We start from the raw sequence: 14,568 nt of genomic DNA on the forward strand, positions 1-14,568 counted from the left end.
CGTTTTTGAGATACGGTGCGACATGTGAAAAAAACACACCCCTGTTTTAGTTACAAAGTGCCATAACTCAAAAAGTTGTAATCTTATTTTCACAAAAAAGTATACAGATCATTTGACCATCATAAGAAACAACTATGTTAAGTTTCAAAAAATTTGGATAAGTCGTTCTCAAGTTACGGTGCGACATGTTTACACCAGACAGACGGACGGACGGACGGACACTGGACATTTGTATACCATAATACGTCCCGTCAAAATTGACGGACGTATAAAAAATAACACAAAGACAGGTTAGACAAAAGGTCTTTCTACTTCCATTGGTAATTATAAATTAAAAAAGGGGCCTTCCGAAGATGATAAGAAACAGTGATCCCCATTTCCATTCTCAATTTTATATTAGAAACAAGGTCTCATAAATATTAAAACATATGTTTAAAATATATCTTCATAAAAATATGAGCACTAAACACTGGTTTACACTATAATAAAAAAATGTTTGCAAATTGTTAAAACATTTTCGGATTTATCAAAGCACTATAAAAAATGGTAACTCCTTAAAAGTCATAAAACCACAATAATAACTGCTGTTAATCAAAGTATTTATAAAAACTAAAAGTCTGTTCTGTTACAAAACCTATAGGCAAAGGTCTTACTATAATATTAGCGGGAAATTTCGGTTCTAGAGGTGCATTCCGTATTTAACCTGCAGGGGCGGATGCAGGAATTTTCGAAAGAGGGGGTGCTAACCCAGGTAACCCAGGGCAAAGGGGGGGGGGGGGGGGGGGTGCAAAACATATGTCCCGATACAAATGCATTGATCGGCAAAAATAAAGGGGGGGTGCAAACCCCCGGAACCCCCACCCCCCTGGATCCGCCACTGAATCTGGTTTTTTTTTCTCCTATCTCCTGATGACAGCTGGTGTGTCCGTAGATATTGTTTAAATTTTCTATATTTTCACTTTTTAATTAGTTTACCTGCACAATGGCGCAGAAGCAATATTTATTTTTTGGCGCAAATGAAAAACTACAACTTTTAAGAATTGGCGCAAAAGCAATGCGTACTTAAATATCAATCAAATTTGACCGTGCCCACAAAACGATTGTTCAAATTACGAATAGTTTCAGCTTAAAATCCATGGCACTCTAAAATGTAGATTTTTTAAATCACATAAATTCCATATCGATATACGTATATTTGGATCTATGCAATATGTTTATCTGGACATCAGCATGCTAGCTGTAATGACTCCCATCTATTCTTTGCGGGCATTAAATAATGGACTTCATTAAAGATAACCGTTTTATTTATTGTCATATAATCCACTCTATTAACACAATGTAGCATGAATAACAAAGGTATGCTGGTGTTCAATGAATGATTACAAATGATGACAGGTAAGTATAACTCCAAACTGAACGTGAACATCAAACGGTAAAAAGCTGAAAGAACAAATAAAAACTCAATATAAAACCTATCAATCAAAAAGATTTGCCAAAACATACAAAAATACAAAGTTGGCTTATGACACTAATTGTGTTCCATACATTCACATAAAAAATACAAGTATTAACAATATATCAAGTTTGTAACATAACTGTGAGTCAAAACTGGTGTGTTCAGCTTTTAATGTGTTGAAAACTCGACAAGTATCAAACATTATGTTTGCAAATTATGACACGAATTGCTTTCCATACTTTAAAAATAACGAAATGAGTGGGGTGCTATGAATCATACAAAAATTACCAAAAAGGGTATTTGAATGTTTATAGAACATTTTTATAGTGTAAATGTTGTATCTGTGTGTTATCAAGTAATAACAAACGGTTGTGAAACAATAAAACAAATAATCTGGTGAAGTGGCATATTTGTCATCATTGTCATTTATCCAACGTTTTATACGTCATCAAAACACAATACATGTTATATATGTTTACAATAAACAGTTCTTCAAATTGTCAATATGCTATAAACGTACACTATGCCGGAATCTGGCAGATATATCAATAAATGATGCTGAATCATCAACGTGAGCATGTAAATAAGGGGAAATTACAAAAGAGGGGAAAGTAACAAAGAAGATAGTAAATGTAAGTCAACTTTCGGAAACATCATGAAATAATTACGGACGAGTCAGTACACTAGCTTAGTTCCGTCATTTCAATAACATGGATGGCAATATGTTTGATTGATCTAACCATACGTTAACCAGTGTCCTTTGAATACAGTGATCATGCATGATGTGAACATTTTTTTCTATAGACATAGGTAGATTTGATTAATCCAAATAATATAGGTATAAAGCATACCGGTGTCCATGCAATTCATAATGCAATACAACAATATATAGAAATAAATTATGTTTTTTTTATGAAATGTATGTGCTTATGCAACATTATCAAACTGCTGTAATGCATTAGTTATAAACTTTGAAAGAACCGATGACTTTTCATTCGTTTTTAAACTCAAATGTACTTAAATAGCACATTTTAAACCGTAAGAAATTGGTTTATCTCTCGAAAAAACCTGAACTGTTCTCGAAAAAACCCGAACTGCTCTCGAAAAAACTTGAACAGATGGAAATGAATATACCCTTAAAATTGCCTTTTAATTACAATAACTAAAACTTTTGTTATATAGCATATGTAAATGTAAGGATATAAAGACATCATGTGTGCATGCTCTTTGAAATTTGCATTGGTTATGTGTATAGAAATTGCTTTTTTCTATATTTTGGCATAAAAGCATTATTAGGCCAAATCAAACTTTTTTAACTGCAAAGTATGTATGGTTGGCAACATCCTTTCATCACAAATACTTACTTAACTTGTTTGATTTTGTAAATTTAGTTTAAGCATTTATTTTACGTGTTACAGGAAAACATGTCTGTTTGTTTACATTTTTAGTCATAATCTCTCGAAAAAAACTGGACGCTCTCGAAAAAACCCGATCTCAACCGGACACTATACCTACGGTGGTAATACTGATACGTATTATTACATATCAGTAAAAAAAATCTACAAACAGTATGTTAATAAAGAGTTATGAAGTAAAATGTACATGGGACAAAATCACAAAAAATACATAGAATAATACAAATTATCAATGAACAGGTGTTATATATATGTCAGTTTGGTATGGTCAAGACGTTTGGTAAAGATAACATCCTTTTAAGAGAGTTATCTCGCCTTAACCAGTTATGGGGTTTTTCGTATTGCGGATTGCATTCCGTATTTGTATGATATGTTAGTTGATTTGTTCTCTTAATTTATTGTTACCATTCCATGTAGATGTGTTTTTGAAGAATAGAATTTATTAACTTGAATATTCGTTTATTATCTATGCCAGAAAGGAGCATTAAACAGGGCTTTACTTGACAGTGGATGTAGAGTCTGCAACAAAAAACGAATCATAGTATATTTTTAGCATTCTTTTAAACACATACAGTAGACGACTTTAGTTTTAATACCGATTTTGCCGCAAATACTAATATTCTCTTAGAAATCAAAGACGGTTACTTCGAAGTCGATAATAGGGCTATCTTAACTAGTTATCGTAAGTGTATACTAAGATTTAAGGGTCCTTTTAAGAGTGTATCAAAAAGCATTCTATTTTCGTTCTTTTCTTTCCCATAACTTCGTTTGATAAAACCCTTAAAACATTCTTAGTCTAAGCGCACTTATTAATTTTCGGACTTATCCGACAACGTTTTCTTTGAAATTCTTTGATTTACATGTTAGTTTGTCCCGAAAAAATCTAGTGAAATGTTTGTATCGTAGGGCTATCATGACTAGCAGTGACACGGACAGTGAATTAAATGTATGCAATTACTTTTGCAAATAATCTTACATGTTTTCAATTTGTTTCTTAATCCGTTATAAATCAAGAGGACTTGAGCGGCCAAGCAATACACGTACAGTTTCATTCCCTGACATTACTCATGTGTAAAATAAAGGTCATTTTCATTCTAAGATAGGTTGATGTGTGGGTAGAACCGCACTTACATCAAAATGTTTTTTCACAAGACGACGGGCGTATCATGCGCTCATGGCGCAGCTGTTTATTTAAATATTGATCCAGTCGAAATGCTATCTAAAACACTTACCACTCATTCAAAAAAGAAGGGTCTGACTTGTTTTTATCATACTGCTTTTATTACATTATAGATGTCTGTTTCCGTTGATTCCGTTAAATACCAATTCCTCAGAGCAATTGGTACTTTGCGGAACGGAACGGAACGGAAAAATAAATTTAAAAGTTTAAATCAGATTCAACTTGATCACTGTCTCTAATCATCGTCGGAACGGGCTGTTGAATGCCTCTTTTTTAAAATATGATTACCGATGGAAGGAGAAAGACTTTTTGTGTAACCTGCCTTTGTGTTAATTTTTTTATTATTGATCAAGTCGAAAATGCTATCTAAAACACATACCACTCATGCAAAAAGAGTGTCAGACAATTTTTGTTATCATACTGCTTTAATTACATTAAAGATGTCTGTTTCCGTTTTTTCCGTTAAATACCAATTCCTCAGAGCAATTGGTACTTTGCGGAACGGAACGGAACGGAAAAATAAATTTAAAAGTTTAAATCAGATTCAACTTGATCACTGTCTCTAATCATCGTCGGAACGGGCTGTTGAATGCCTCTTTTTTAAAATATGATTACCGATGGAAGGAGAAAGACTTTTTGTGTAACCTGCCTTTGTGTTAAATTTTGTATTATTGATCAAGTCGAAAATGCTATCTAAAACACATACCACTCATGCAAAAAGAGGTGTCAGACAATTTTTGTTATCATACTGCTTTAATTACATTAAAGATGTCTGTTTCCGTTTTTTCCGTTAAATACCAATTCCTCAGAGCAATTGGTACTTTGCGGAACGGAACGGAACGGAAAAATAAATTTAAAAGTTTAAATCAGATTCAACTTGATCACTGTCTCTAATCATCGTCGGAACGGGCTGTTGAAGGCCTCTTTTTTAAAATATAATTACCGATGGAAGGAGAAAGACTTTTTGTGTAACCTGCCTTTGTGTTAATTTTTTTATTATTGATCAAGTCGAAAATGCTATCTAAAACACATACCACTCATGCAAAAAGAGGTGTCAGACAATTTTTGTTATCATACTGCTTTAATTACATTAAAGATGTCTGTTTCCGTTTTTTCCGTTAAATACCAATTCCTCAGAGCAATTGGTACTTTGCGGAACGGAACGGAAAAATAAATTAAAAAGTTTAAATCAGATTCAACTTGATCACTGTCTCTAATCATCGTCGGAACGGGCTGTTGAAGGCCTCTTTTTTAAAATATAATTACCGATGGAAGGAGAAAGACTTTTTGTGTAACCTGCCTCTGTGTTAAATTTTTTATTATTGATCAAGTCGAAAATGCTATCTAAAACACATACCACTCATGCAAAAAGAGTGTCAGACAATTTTTGTTATCATACTGCTTTTATTACATTAAAGATGTCTGTTTCCGTTTTTTCCGTTAAATACCAATTCCTCAGAGCAATTGGTACTTTGCGGAACGGAACGGAACGGAAAAATAAATTAAAAGATTTAATAAAGATTCAACTTGATCACTGTCTCTAATCATCGTCGGAACAGGCTGTTGAAGGCCTCTTTTTTAAAATATAATTACCGATGGAAGGCGAAAGACTTTTTGTGTAACCTGCCTTTGTGTTAAATTTTTTATTATTGATCAAGTCGAAAATGCTATCTAAAACACATACCACTCATGCAAAAAGAGGTGTCAGACAATTTTTGTTATCATACAGCTTTAATTACATTAAAGATGTCCGTTTCCGTTTTTTCCGTTAAATACCAATTCCTCAGAGCAATTGGTACTTTGCGGAACGGAACGGAACGGAAAAATAAATTAATAAGTTTAAATCAGATTCAACTTGATCACTGTCTCTAATCAAGGACGACGTGAGGTCAGTCTAGATATCATAATGCATGACTTGCAAATGCGTTAATTTCATGATAATTTATCAGGACAATCCGACATATTCATCTACAGAGTATATTTCCCGATGTTATACATTATTACACATTTCACCTGTGAAGATGAGATTTAGTATACATTTGTGTTATTTGTATATGGAAAACCGTAAAACACAGAAATTTTAAAGTTTGTTTTGTTTTAAAGATTTTTCGAAATTTTGATAAATGCCCCCTTTGGATACCTTAAATGAAATTCTTTTCCGTTCCGTTCCGTTCCGTTCCGTTCCGTAAAGTACCAATAGCCGGATTTTTACTTTTTCATGATCCATTTATCATTTGATTGCTTTCCTCATAAGATCAACTTTAAATTGGGAATGTCATTAATTGAACTAGACGTTTTAACATTGTGTGGTTAGGTGTGAGGGGAGATTTAGGAGGGATAATTCATTAGTATTTGTTGTTTTAACTCTTCGATACTTTGTTTCTGTATATAACTTGTTCCCCTCCCTCTTCTTCCTCTTCGATTTCTGCCCTTGACTGCTTTGTGTGTTACCCATTTGACTACAAAACCAAATATATTTTTCTAATTGCCTCGATAAAATTTCACACGAAATTAAGAGAGAAAACAAAATTAGAAACTAAACAACATTTAGATTGATAAAATTTAAATCTACGCTTGATATATCAATTGTGAAATACAAACTCATTATGTACGCCAGGTTTGGATTAAATGAATGAATTCTTTTCAAAAGCATACACCTACTAATGTCTTTTTTCTCTCTCCAGCAATCTTAAAATTCATTTTATAATTGCTCATCATTAATTTTCTTAATACATTCCCCATGGTTTTTTTTTATGTTTTGTTAGCTGAGATGTAGTTTTGGTTTCCAATGTGATAAATATCCACTTTAGTCCTTATTCTGTTCCTGCTTTCTGTAAAACATTGTTGAACCGGGAGTTTTAAACGTATTTCTGCCGCCTCACTTCTACAAGAATTTAACTTAGAGAAGTCGATATCAATCTAAAAGAACAATTTGTAAAAGAAATTATAATATTTAAAACAACGACACATCTTACCTTCTCCACCTCAGGAAGTTGACTGCAGCAGGGCTTCCTAATCTATCACCTTGCAATACAACTTGTCGGCCAATATTAAGTTTTTGGCACATACCACATAATGAAAATAATATGGGGTTCTTAGGTTTCGGTTACTTATTTGTTTTCTTATGGAAGGAAGCAAATATCATTTGGTGAAAATTCTGAACAGAAAAGTTGCAACTTTGACATTGGCAAGTAAATAATGAAACACGTACAGAGAGTACAATGAGTTCTTATTTTCTTTCTTCATTTCTTTATTTATTTATTCATGAACGAACGAACAAACTAAAGAAAAGAAAATTAACGAAACGAGCGAACGAACGTAACAAACAAGCGAACGAAAAAATGAATGGATGAACGAAAGAACGAAATAATGATACTTTTCCTGACAGCAATATATCAAATAATATTCATTGGAAAAACTCCAATCAAAGCCCTTGATATGTATATTATCATCATCTCAATAGCTGGATGATCCTGGATGAATAAGTATTACCCATAAGGAATCACCCCTCAGAAACAATGACACAACCGAAACATAGATAGAATTGAGAATGGAAACGGTAAAAGTGTCAAAGAGACAACAACCTGATCAAAGACTAATGAGTCTGTTACACAGCGAGAAAATGGGACATCCGAAGGCGGGCGGCAGCTGGCCCCTAAACAATTATATATACTAGTTCAACGTCATGGACGCCACACGGTATCCGGTCGTTCCGGCCCCAAACTGATCCGGCGCCATGTCAATCCGGCCCAAAGTCGATCCGGCCCATGTCGATTCGGCCCCACGTCGATCCGGCCCGATAATAAAATAAGGAATAAACTACAATTTTTAATTGATTATCATGAAAAGCCATATTGTATAAAAAAAAATATGTTTTGATTGCATATCAATCATTTAGAATTAATTAGACCAACCGGTTTTGACAGGTAATAATTGATGTAGTTAGGAGTATCGGACTGCATCATGAGGCCGGAATTCGGAATACACAGGGTGCGGTTTACAAGGGGTATTTTAACAAAGACTTTGAACGGGAAAAAACGGGACTTTAATTTTCGGCCGGAATGGACAGGAAACCGGTTTATTCAGGGTCCGGTTTACTTAGGTTTGACTGTATATAGACTTTTAATCAGTATAAATGGAATTTGTAAAAAGTATCGATGATGGATGACAACAGGTAAGTGAAGTATGAATATATTGGAGAACCAGTAAGATGAAATATTTTCAGTCGATACGAAAATGGTTGTGAGTGTGTCTGTAGATTGTGCAGCAGCTTCAGCATATTAATATTAAGTTATTTTCCATGATAACTTTGAATGTCATGGCGAATTTTTCTTTTATTTAAATCACATTTAGAAGAAATAAATATTTACAGTCCAAGGAAACCTATAAAATTTAATTCATCATAATGACTTGTTTAATCAACTCATTAGTCTATAATTGGTTTGGGTATTCAACAATTGTCAAATGATTGTGGACTAAGATAATGCCACTCATAATCACTTATCATTCAATCAAATCCTGATGATTAAAGTTACTTTATCAACAAGTTTTTTTTTTAATTTATTTAAGTAAACTGATATTTCTATATGAAGATAACATCAAAAGCAAAATATTCTTAGCGTAAAAACTTGTTTCTATGAAAAAAATCATCAGAAAAGTTAGTGTAAAGGCTATTTTAAATTCACAGACATTTCAAAGGCGTAATTAAAGATCTGAAATTTAGGCATTCATTCAAAAAATTATTAAGAGATACTTCTTTGAAAAACTTGTTTTTCATTCAGGCAATTGGCCGAAAATCGTTGTCCGGCATATATCCATTTCAGCCATCATTTGAAGTTTTTAAACCTCAAAATCACTCAAAATCACTGATAAAACGGAGAAATTGTGTCCACGGCAAATATGTCAGTTTGGGGAAGGGCTTGTATAACTATTTGTTATTACACAAGATGATAGGATTGTTAAGATCACAGTCAATATTGATGTCTGTTGGTTGTACTAAATTCGGTTATATATATTTTTATTGTAACAAGTGGCATATCTAGATCTTTGGGAGGGAGGTTTAGTGGTTGGAATCCCCCTTTTTTAGACGATCAAAATGCAATACAAATATTTGGATGAAACATATGATTGGAACCCCTTCCCCTTTCTCCTGCCCTTGCACCCCTTCGCCGGTATTTGTATCATACATTGCAATGTGATATATCTTATCTTATCTGTATGTATCATAAGAAATACTTCGACTTTTTAGAAGCAAAATGCTAAACACAAAACATGAATGAAATAGATACAACAGCGACATATTAACATATTTATTAATAACCACTAATACAGCAAACAGCTATGTAGACTGATCTGACGTGTAATATCATGAATATATCTTCGATCGGGCGGATTGTCTCAAAATATACTGACTGGTGTAATTAATGGTGAAGTGATATTCAGAAAAAATGCAAAAATCATAATTACAATAAATGAAATGAAAACATAATTAATGTAATTTAAGAGTGTATTTCTTTCAAAAAAAAAAAAGTAAACGTTGTGTGGCGTTTGTTGTTGTTTTCATATCGCTACAAAAGTAGAAACAAATACATCGTTACTGACTCTGTTTGAACTTTCAATAATGCATGCACATATTTTTGGTAAACACAATTTTTACAAATATATTTATTAATAGTATCGGAAGCACATGACTTGTTTGTGTTTGTTTATGTTCAACACGTGTTGATGAGCACATGGTTGCATACCTGGTTTGTTATTGTATGATTTGATTGGCTATTGTATGTCGCAATGCAGGTATTCTACCCGTTTGTACGAGGGTAGGATCGTGATTCTCGTGCAATATCTCATTATAAATATAAGATATTTTTATAACCAGTTATTCGAAGTTCTGCCTTTACAGAGTAGCATACCTTCCGTTTCGTTATACACATAATGACCGAAAACCACTCAGACGACGAGGACACTTTGCTTTTGCACGAGCCACCAGTACATTCAGGTGCCAAGTCTAGTTCTGTACCACAGATAAGTGATCAAACTTTTGAACTTTTTACATCTTATTTTGATAGTAAGATTTCTTCTCTGAAGAACGAGTTAGTCTCCGGGAACGACTCCCTAGCTAAGAAGCTCAAGAAAGAGGTGTCTGTTAAGCTTAAGGGGGAAGGGAATCAGATTCAATACTCCTTCAACTCAGATATAGTTTCCGAATTGCAGAAACTTCAGAAGCGTACATCCGCGGAAGATTCCGTTAGCACCAATTTGATATCGGGCCTTATTCTTAAAATCAACAGGAGGAATAAATTAATTCGAATTGCCGACAAGTCGCCAGCAGGCTGGTCCACAGTCAGAGAATACGAAAGTGATGACCTGGCATCAGATTCAGAAGATGAAAAACGCTTACGGCAAGCAGAAAGCAGGGCCCTCAAGACAATCAAAGAAAAGAAAACCCGTGGAAAACCTTACTCAAAACCGTCCGCCACCGTTTCTAGACCTGCCAACCCTACTGATACTAGTAACAGTTACTATCAGCCTTACAACGCTACTCAGCAGCCCTTTCCGAGGTTCCGTCGCCGCGAGGCGACCCCATACGACACCTGTTACGAGTGTCACCAAACTGGCCACTTCAAGAGGAACTGCCCAAAAGCAACAAACAAACCAACCTTTGGAAACTTGTCAAAGTGAAAAGATACAAGATGAGTATATTTCTTTTGTTGACAATTTAATGCTATTTGGTCATAGTAATGTTCTCTTTCAACATGTTAAATATTTTGATAATATAGATTTTTCAAAAATCGCCAAAGGAGTAAAATCAAGCTTATTTAAACATATAGAGTTTTGGAAACACATTGGGGCCAACAAATTTGTGTTGGACACCATTGAAAAGGGTTATATAATTCCATTTATGAAACAACCCCCTCCAATGAAATTTCGGAATAATAAATCTGCTTTAAAAAATAGTTTGTTTGTAAATGAAGCGATAACTGAGTTAATTAGCAATGGCTGTATTCTAGAAGTACCATTTCAACCATTCGTCGTTAATCCTCTCAGTGTTGCTACACAAAAGACTGGTAAAAAGCGTTTGATTTTAGATTTAAGTGAATTGAATTTCTATGTTTTGAAAAACAAGGTAAAATTTAAAGATTGGAAAATTGCAATGGAATTCTTCCAAAAAGATCATTTTCTAATTAAATTTGATTTAAAATCTGGATATTTTCATTTGGACATCTGTAAAGAACAACAAACATATTTAGGTTTTTCCTGGAATAACAAGTTTTACTGCTTTTCTGTATTAGCTTTTGGTTTGAGTAGCGCCCCCTATATATTCACTAAATGTTTGAGACCAATGGTAAAGTATTGGCGAGAAAATGGTGTTAATATTGTTCTTTATCTGGACGATGGATTAGGCATGGATGAAGGTTATAAAAATTGTAAAGATACTTCTGAATTTGTAAAGTCATCACTTAAACTGGCTGGATTTATTGTCAATGAAGAAAAATCAATTTTTGAACCGGTTCAGTGTTTAGAATGGTTAGGATTGATTTGGGATTCTAAAGATTTTACTTTAAAGGTGCCAGAGCGCAGAATTAAAGACACTAAAAATTCTCTTGATATTATACTAAAATCATTTTCAAATTTGAACGCACGTATGCTGGCTCAATTTGCCGGAAGAATTATATCAATGTCACCAGTTATGGGTAATGTCGCAAATTTAATGACGAGGCATATATATTTCGCGATAGAAAACAGAAAAACGTGGGATTCAAAACTATATTTAGTATATGAAAAATGTGTATTAGCTGAATTGAAATTTTGGCAGGAAAACTTGTTGGAGCTTAATGAGAAGCGTTTATTGAATGATTCTTTACCGAGAATTATGATATATTCAGATGCAAGTTAATGTAGCTTTAGGTGCATATACTGTTGAATCAAATGAAAAGATTTTTCATTGTATGTTGAATGAAAATGAGAAAAAATTGAGTTCCACTTGGCGTGAACTCAGGGCTATTCAGTTATCGTTGAATTCGTTTGAACACGATCTGAAATGTAAAATAGTTAAATGGCATACAGACAACCAAAATTGTGTAAATATAATCAATAAAGGCAGTACAAAGTTGCATTTACAACATTTAGCTTATGATATTTTTAGAACATGTACAAGGTCGGGTATCACGTTGTGTCCTACTTGGATACCTCGGTGTGAAAATTTTCAAAGCTGACTTCATATCTAAAATGGTTGATATTGATGACTGGCAAACCTCGTTTCAGTTTTTTACTTTCATGAATGAAATTTGGGGTCCTTACACAATCGATAGATTTGCCAATTTTCATAATACTAAACTGAAAAGGTTCAACTCAAAATTTTGGAATCCAGGAAGCACTGCTATTGACGCTTTTGCTCAAAATTGGACAATGGAAAATAATTGGATGGTTCCTCCGATAAGTTTAGTGGCTAAAAGTATTAAACATCTCATTCTCTGTAGAGCTGAGGGAACATTGATCGTTCCAAAATGGCCTTCATCGGCATTTTGGTCTTTGATTTTTAATAGAAGATTGGAATTTCAACCTTACGTTATAGAAGTTCTTGATTTTTCATCAGGTCAGAATATATTTGTTCAAGGACAGAATAAAAACTCCATTTTTGGTACCAAGCATTTTAAGTCTGATATACTGGCAATTAAGATGAAAGCGACTTAATGATGTTCGAGTTTATTTGTACATATTGTTAATTGTTTACAATATGTGAAATTTGCATTGTATTGCAAATTTGGTTCTGACACGGCTATGTATGTTGATATAGCAAGAATACATGTAGTAAGATGTATGACACGGCTATATATGTTGATATAGCAAGGTCTAGTGAATAGTACGATGTATATGAGATATATAAAAAAAAAAAAAAAAAAAAAAAAAAAAAAAAAAAGTTTTATAATATTATTATTTGTTTATTTTATTTATACGTTTTGCAGATGTTTTTAGTACTGGTCGTTGGTCTAAGGATAAAATACCACAGAATGAAGCTCTTAGCAATCTTGCAAAATGTCTTCCAGATTATTGTTTAAATTCTAGAGCTGATAATACTAGAAAGAAATACAGGTATGCATTTAATAGCTTTTGTAAATGGTGTAATTTATTTAATATAAAGCCTTTACCGGCATCAGATTACAATGTCTCATTATATTTGATTCACTTACGAAAAAATTATAATTCTTCTGCAAAGATAGATGAAGCATATTATGCCATTCAATGGACACACAAATTAGCTGGATATGTAAATCCTTGTGATTCTTTTCTTTGTACTTCCGTAAAAGAAGGTACACAAAGGTCAATCGGTCATCACATTGTAAACAAGAAGGAACCAATAACTCCTCATATTCTTAATCAACTGGTTTTGAAATACGGCAATACAAATAGTACTTTAAATCATAGAAGAATAGCATGTATGTGTCTCGTTAGCTATGCCGGATTTTTAAGATTTTCAGAATTAGTTAATTTAAAAAGGTCAGATGTTTCATTTCATTCATTATATATGTCTTTATTCATCGAAAAAAGCAAAACGGACCAACAAAGAGCAGGAACTCATGTTTTTATTTCCAAAACATATTCGGTTACCTGTCCAGTCCAAATGTTAGAGACATACTTGAACCAAGCGAACATTAAACACGATTCTGTAGAATTCATATTTAGATCAGTTTTATATCGTAAAAAGACTAACACGTACGTGCTAAGGGGTCATGCGCCTTTGTCTTATACAAGAGCCAGAGAAGTACTGTTAGAGGCTTTAGAATCTTTGGGATTAGACAAATCAAAATTTGGTTTGCATAGTTTAAGAGCAGGTGGAGCAACAGCTGCGGCTGCTGCTGGTATTCAAGATAGAATATTTAAGAAACACGGTAGATGGTCTTCAGATACAGCAAAAGACGGATATGTGCGTGAAAATATTTCTGAAAAACTACTCGTTACTAAGAATCTTGGCTTGTAATTTTCATACCAGTTTTTTCTTATCTACTTTGTCATTTCGAAAGTGTGCTACTCACAAGGAGAGCTCATTCCTATTGTATACATGTGTTGAGTTTTATTGACTAAATAATTTATGTTCGGTTAAGCTTGGCGAATTAGAACATAAATATATTTATTAATAGTATCGGAAGCACATGACTTGTTTGTGTTTGTTTATGTTCAACACGTGTTGATGAGCACATGGTTGCATACCTGGTTTGTTATTGTATGATTTGATTGGCTATTGTATGTCGCAATGCAGGTATTCTACCCGTTTGTACGAGGGTAGGATCGTGATTCTCGTGCAATATCTCATTATAAATATAAGATATTTTTATAACCAGTTATTCGAAGTTCTGCCTTTACAGAGTAGCATACCTTCCGTTTCGTTATACACATCCCCCACCCACCCCACCCATTTTGATAGATTTAAGTTAGACAGTAATGATGTGACAAGATATATTGTAATAATAATGTATTTATTGTGTTTTGTAGATTGTTGTTGATTTTGATTTTTAGTGGGA

The 14,568-nt window shown here is 33.4% G+C and overlaps 2 protein-coding genes across 2 annotated transcripts; both read left to right on the forward strand.

The window, feature by feature from the left end:
• The first annotated feature begins 9,921 nt into the window (after window positions 1-9,921).
• Window positions 9,922-10,729, forward strand: LOC143047436 (uncharacterized). Its single transcript, XM_076220495.1, has one exon. The coding sequence runs from the start codon at window positions 9,983-9,985 to the stop codon at window positions 10,727-10,729; it is 747 nt and encodes a 248-aa protein (XP_076076610.1). The 5' UTR covers window positions 9,922-9,982.
• Window positions 10,730-13,348: 2,619 nt separating this feature from the next.
• Window positions 13,349-14,310, forward strand: LOC143047437 (uncharacterized). The gene has a single exon (XM_076220496.1). The coding sequence runs from the start codon at window positions 13,488-13,490 to the stop codon at window positions 14,025-14,027; it is 540 nt and encodes a 179-aa protein (XP_076076611.1). The 5' UTR covers window positions 13,349-13,487; the 3' UTR covers window positions 14,028-14,310.
• Window positions 14,311-14,568: the final 258 nt, after the last annotated feature.

Source organism: Mytilus galloprovincialis, chromosome 10 (assembly GCF_965363235.1).
Source record: "Mytilus galloprovincialis chromosome 10, xbMytGall1.hap1.1, whole genome shotgun sequence".
NCBI lineage: Eukaryota > Metazoa > Mollusca > Bivalvia > Mytilida > Mytilidae > Mytilus > Mytilus galloprovincialis.

Bases quoted from the DNA above. Each gene is read 5' to 3' on its own strand.
- LOC143047436 (XM_076220495.1), top strand. From the start codon at position 9,983: ATGACCGAAAACCACTCAGACGACGAGGACACTTTGCTTTTGCACGAG.
- LOC143047437 (XM_076220496.1), top strand. From the start codon at position 13,488: ATGTGTCTCGTTAGCTATGCCGGATTTTTAAGATTTTCAGAATTAGTT.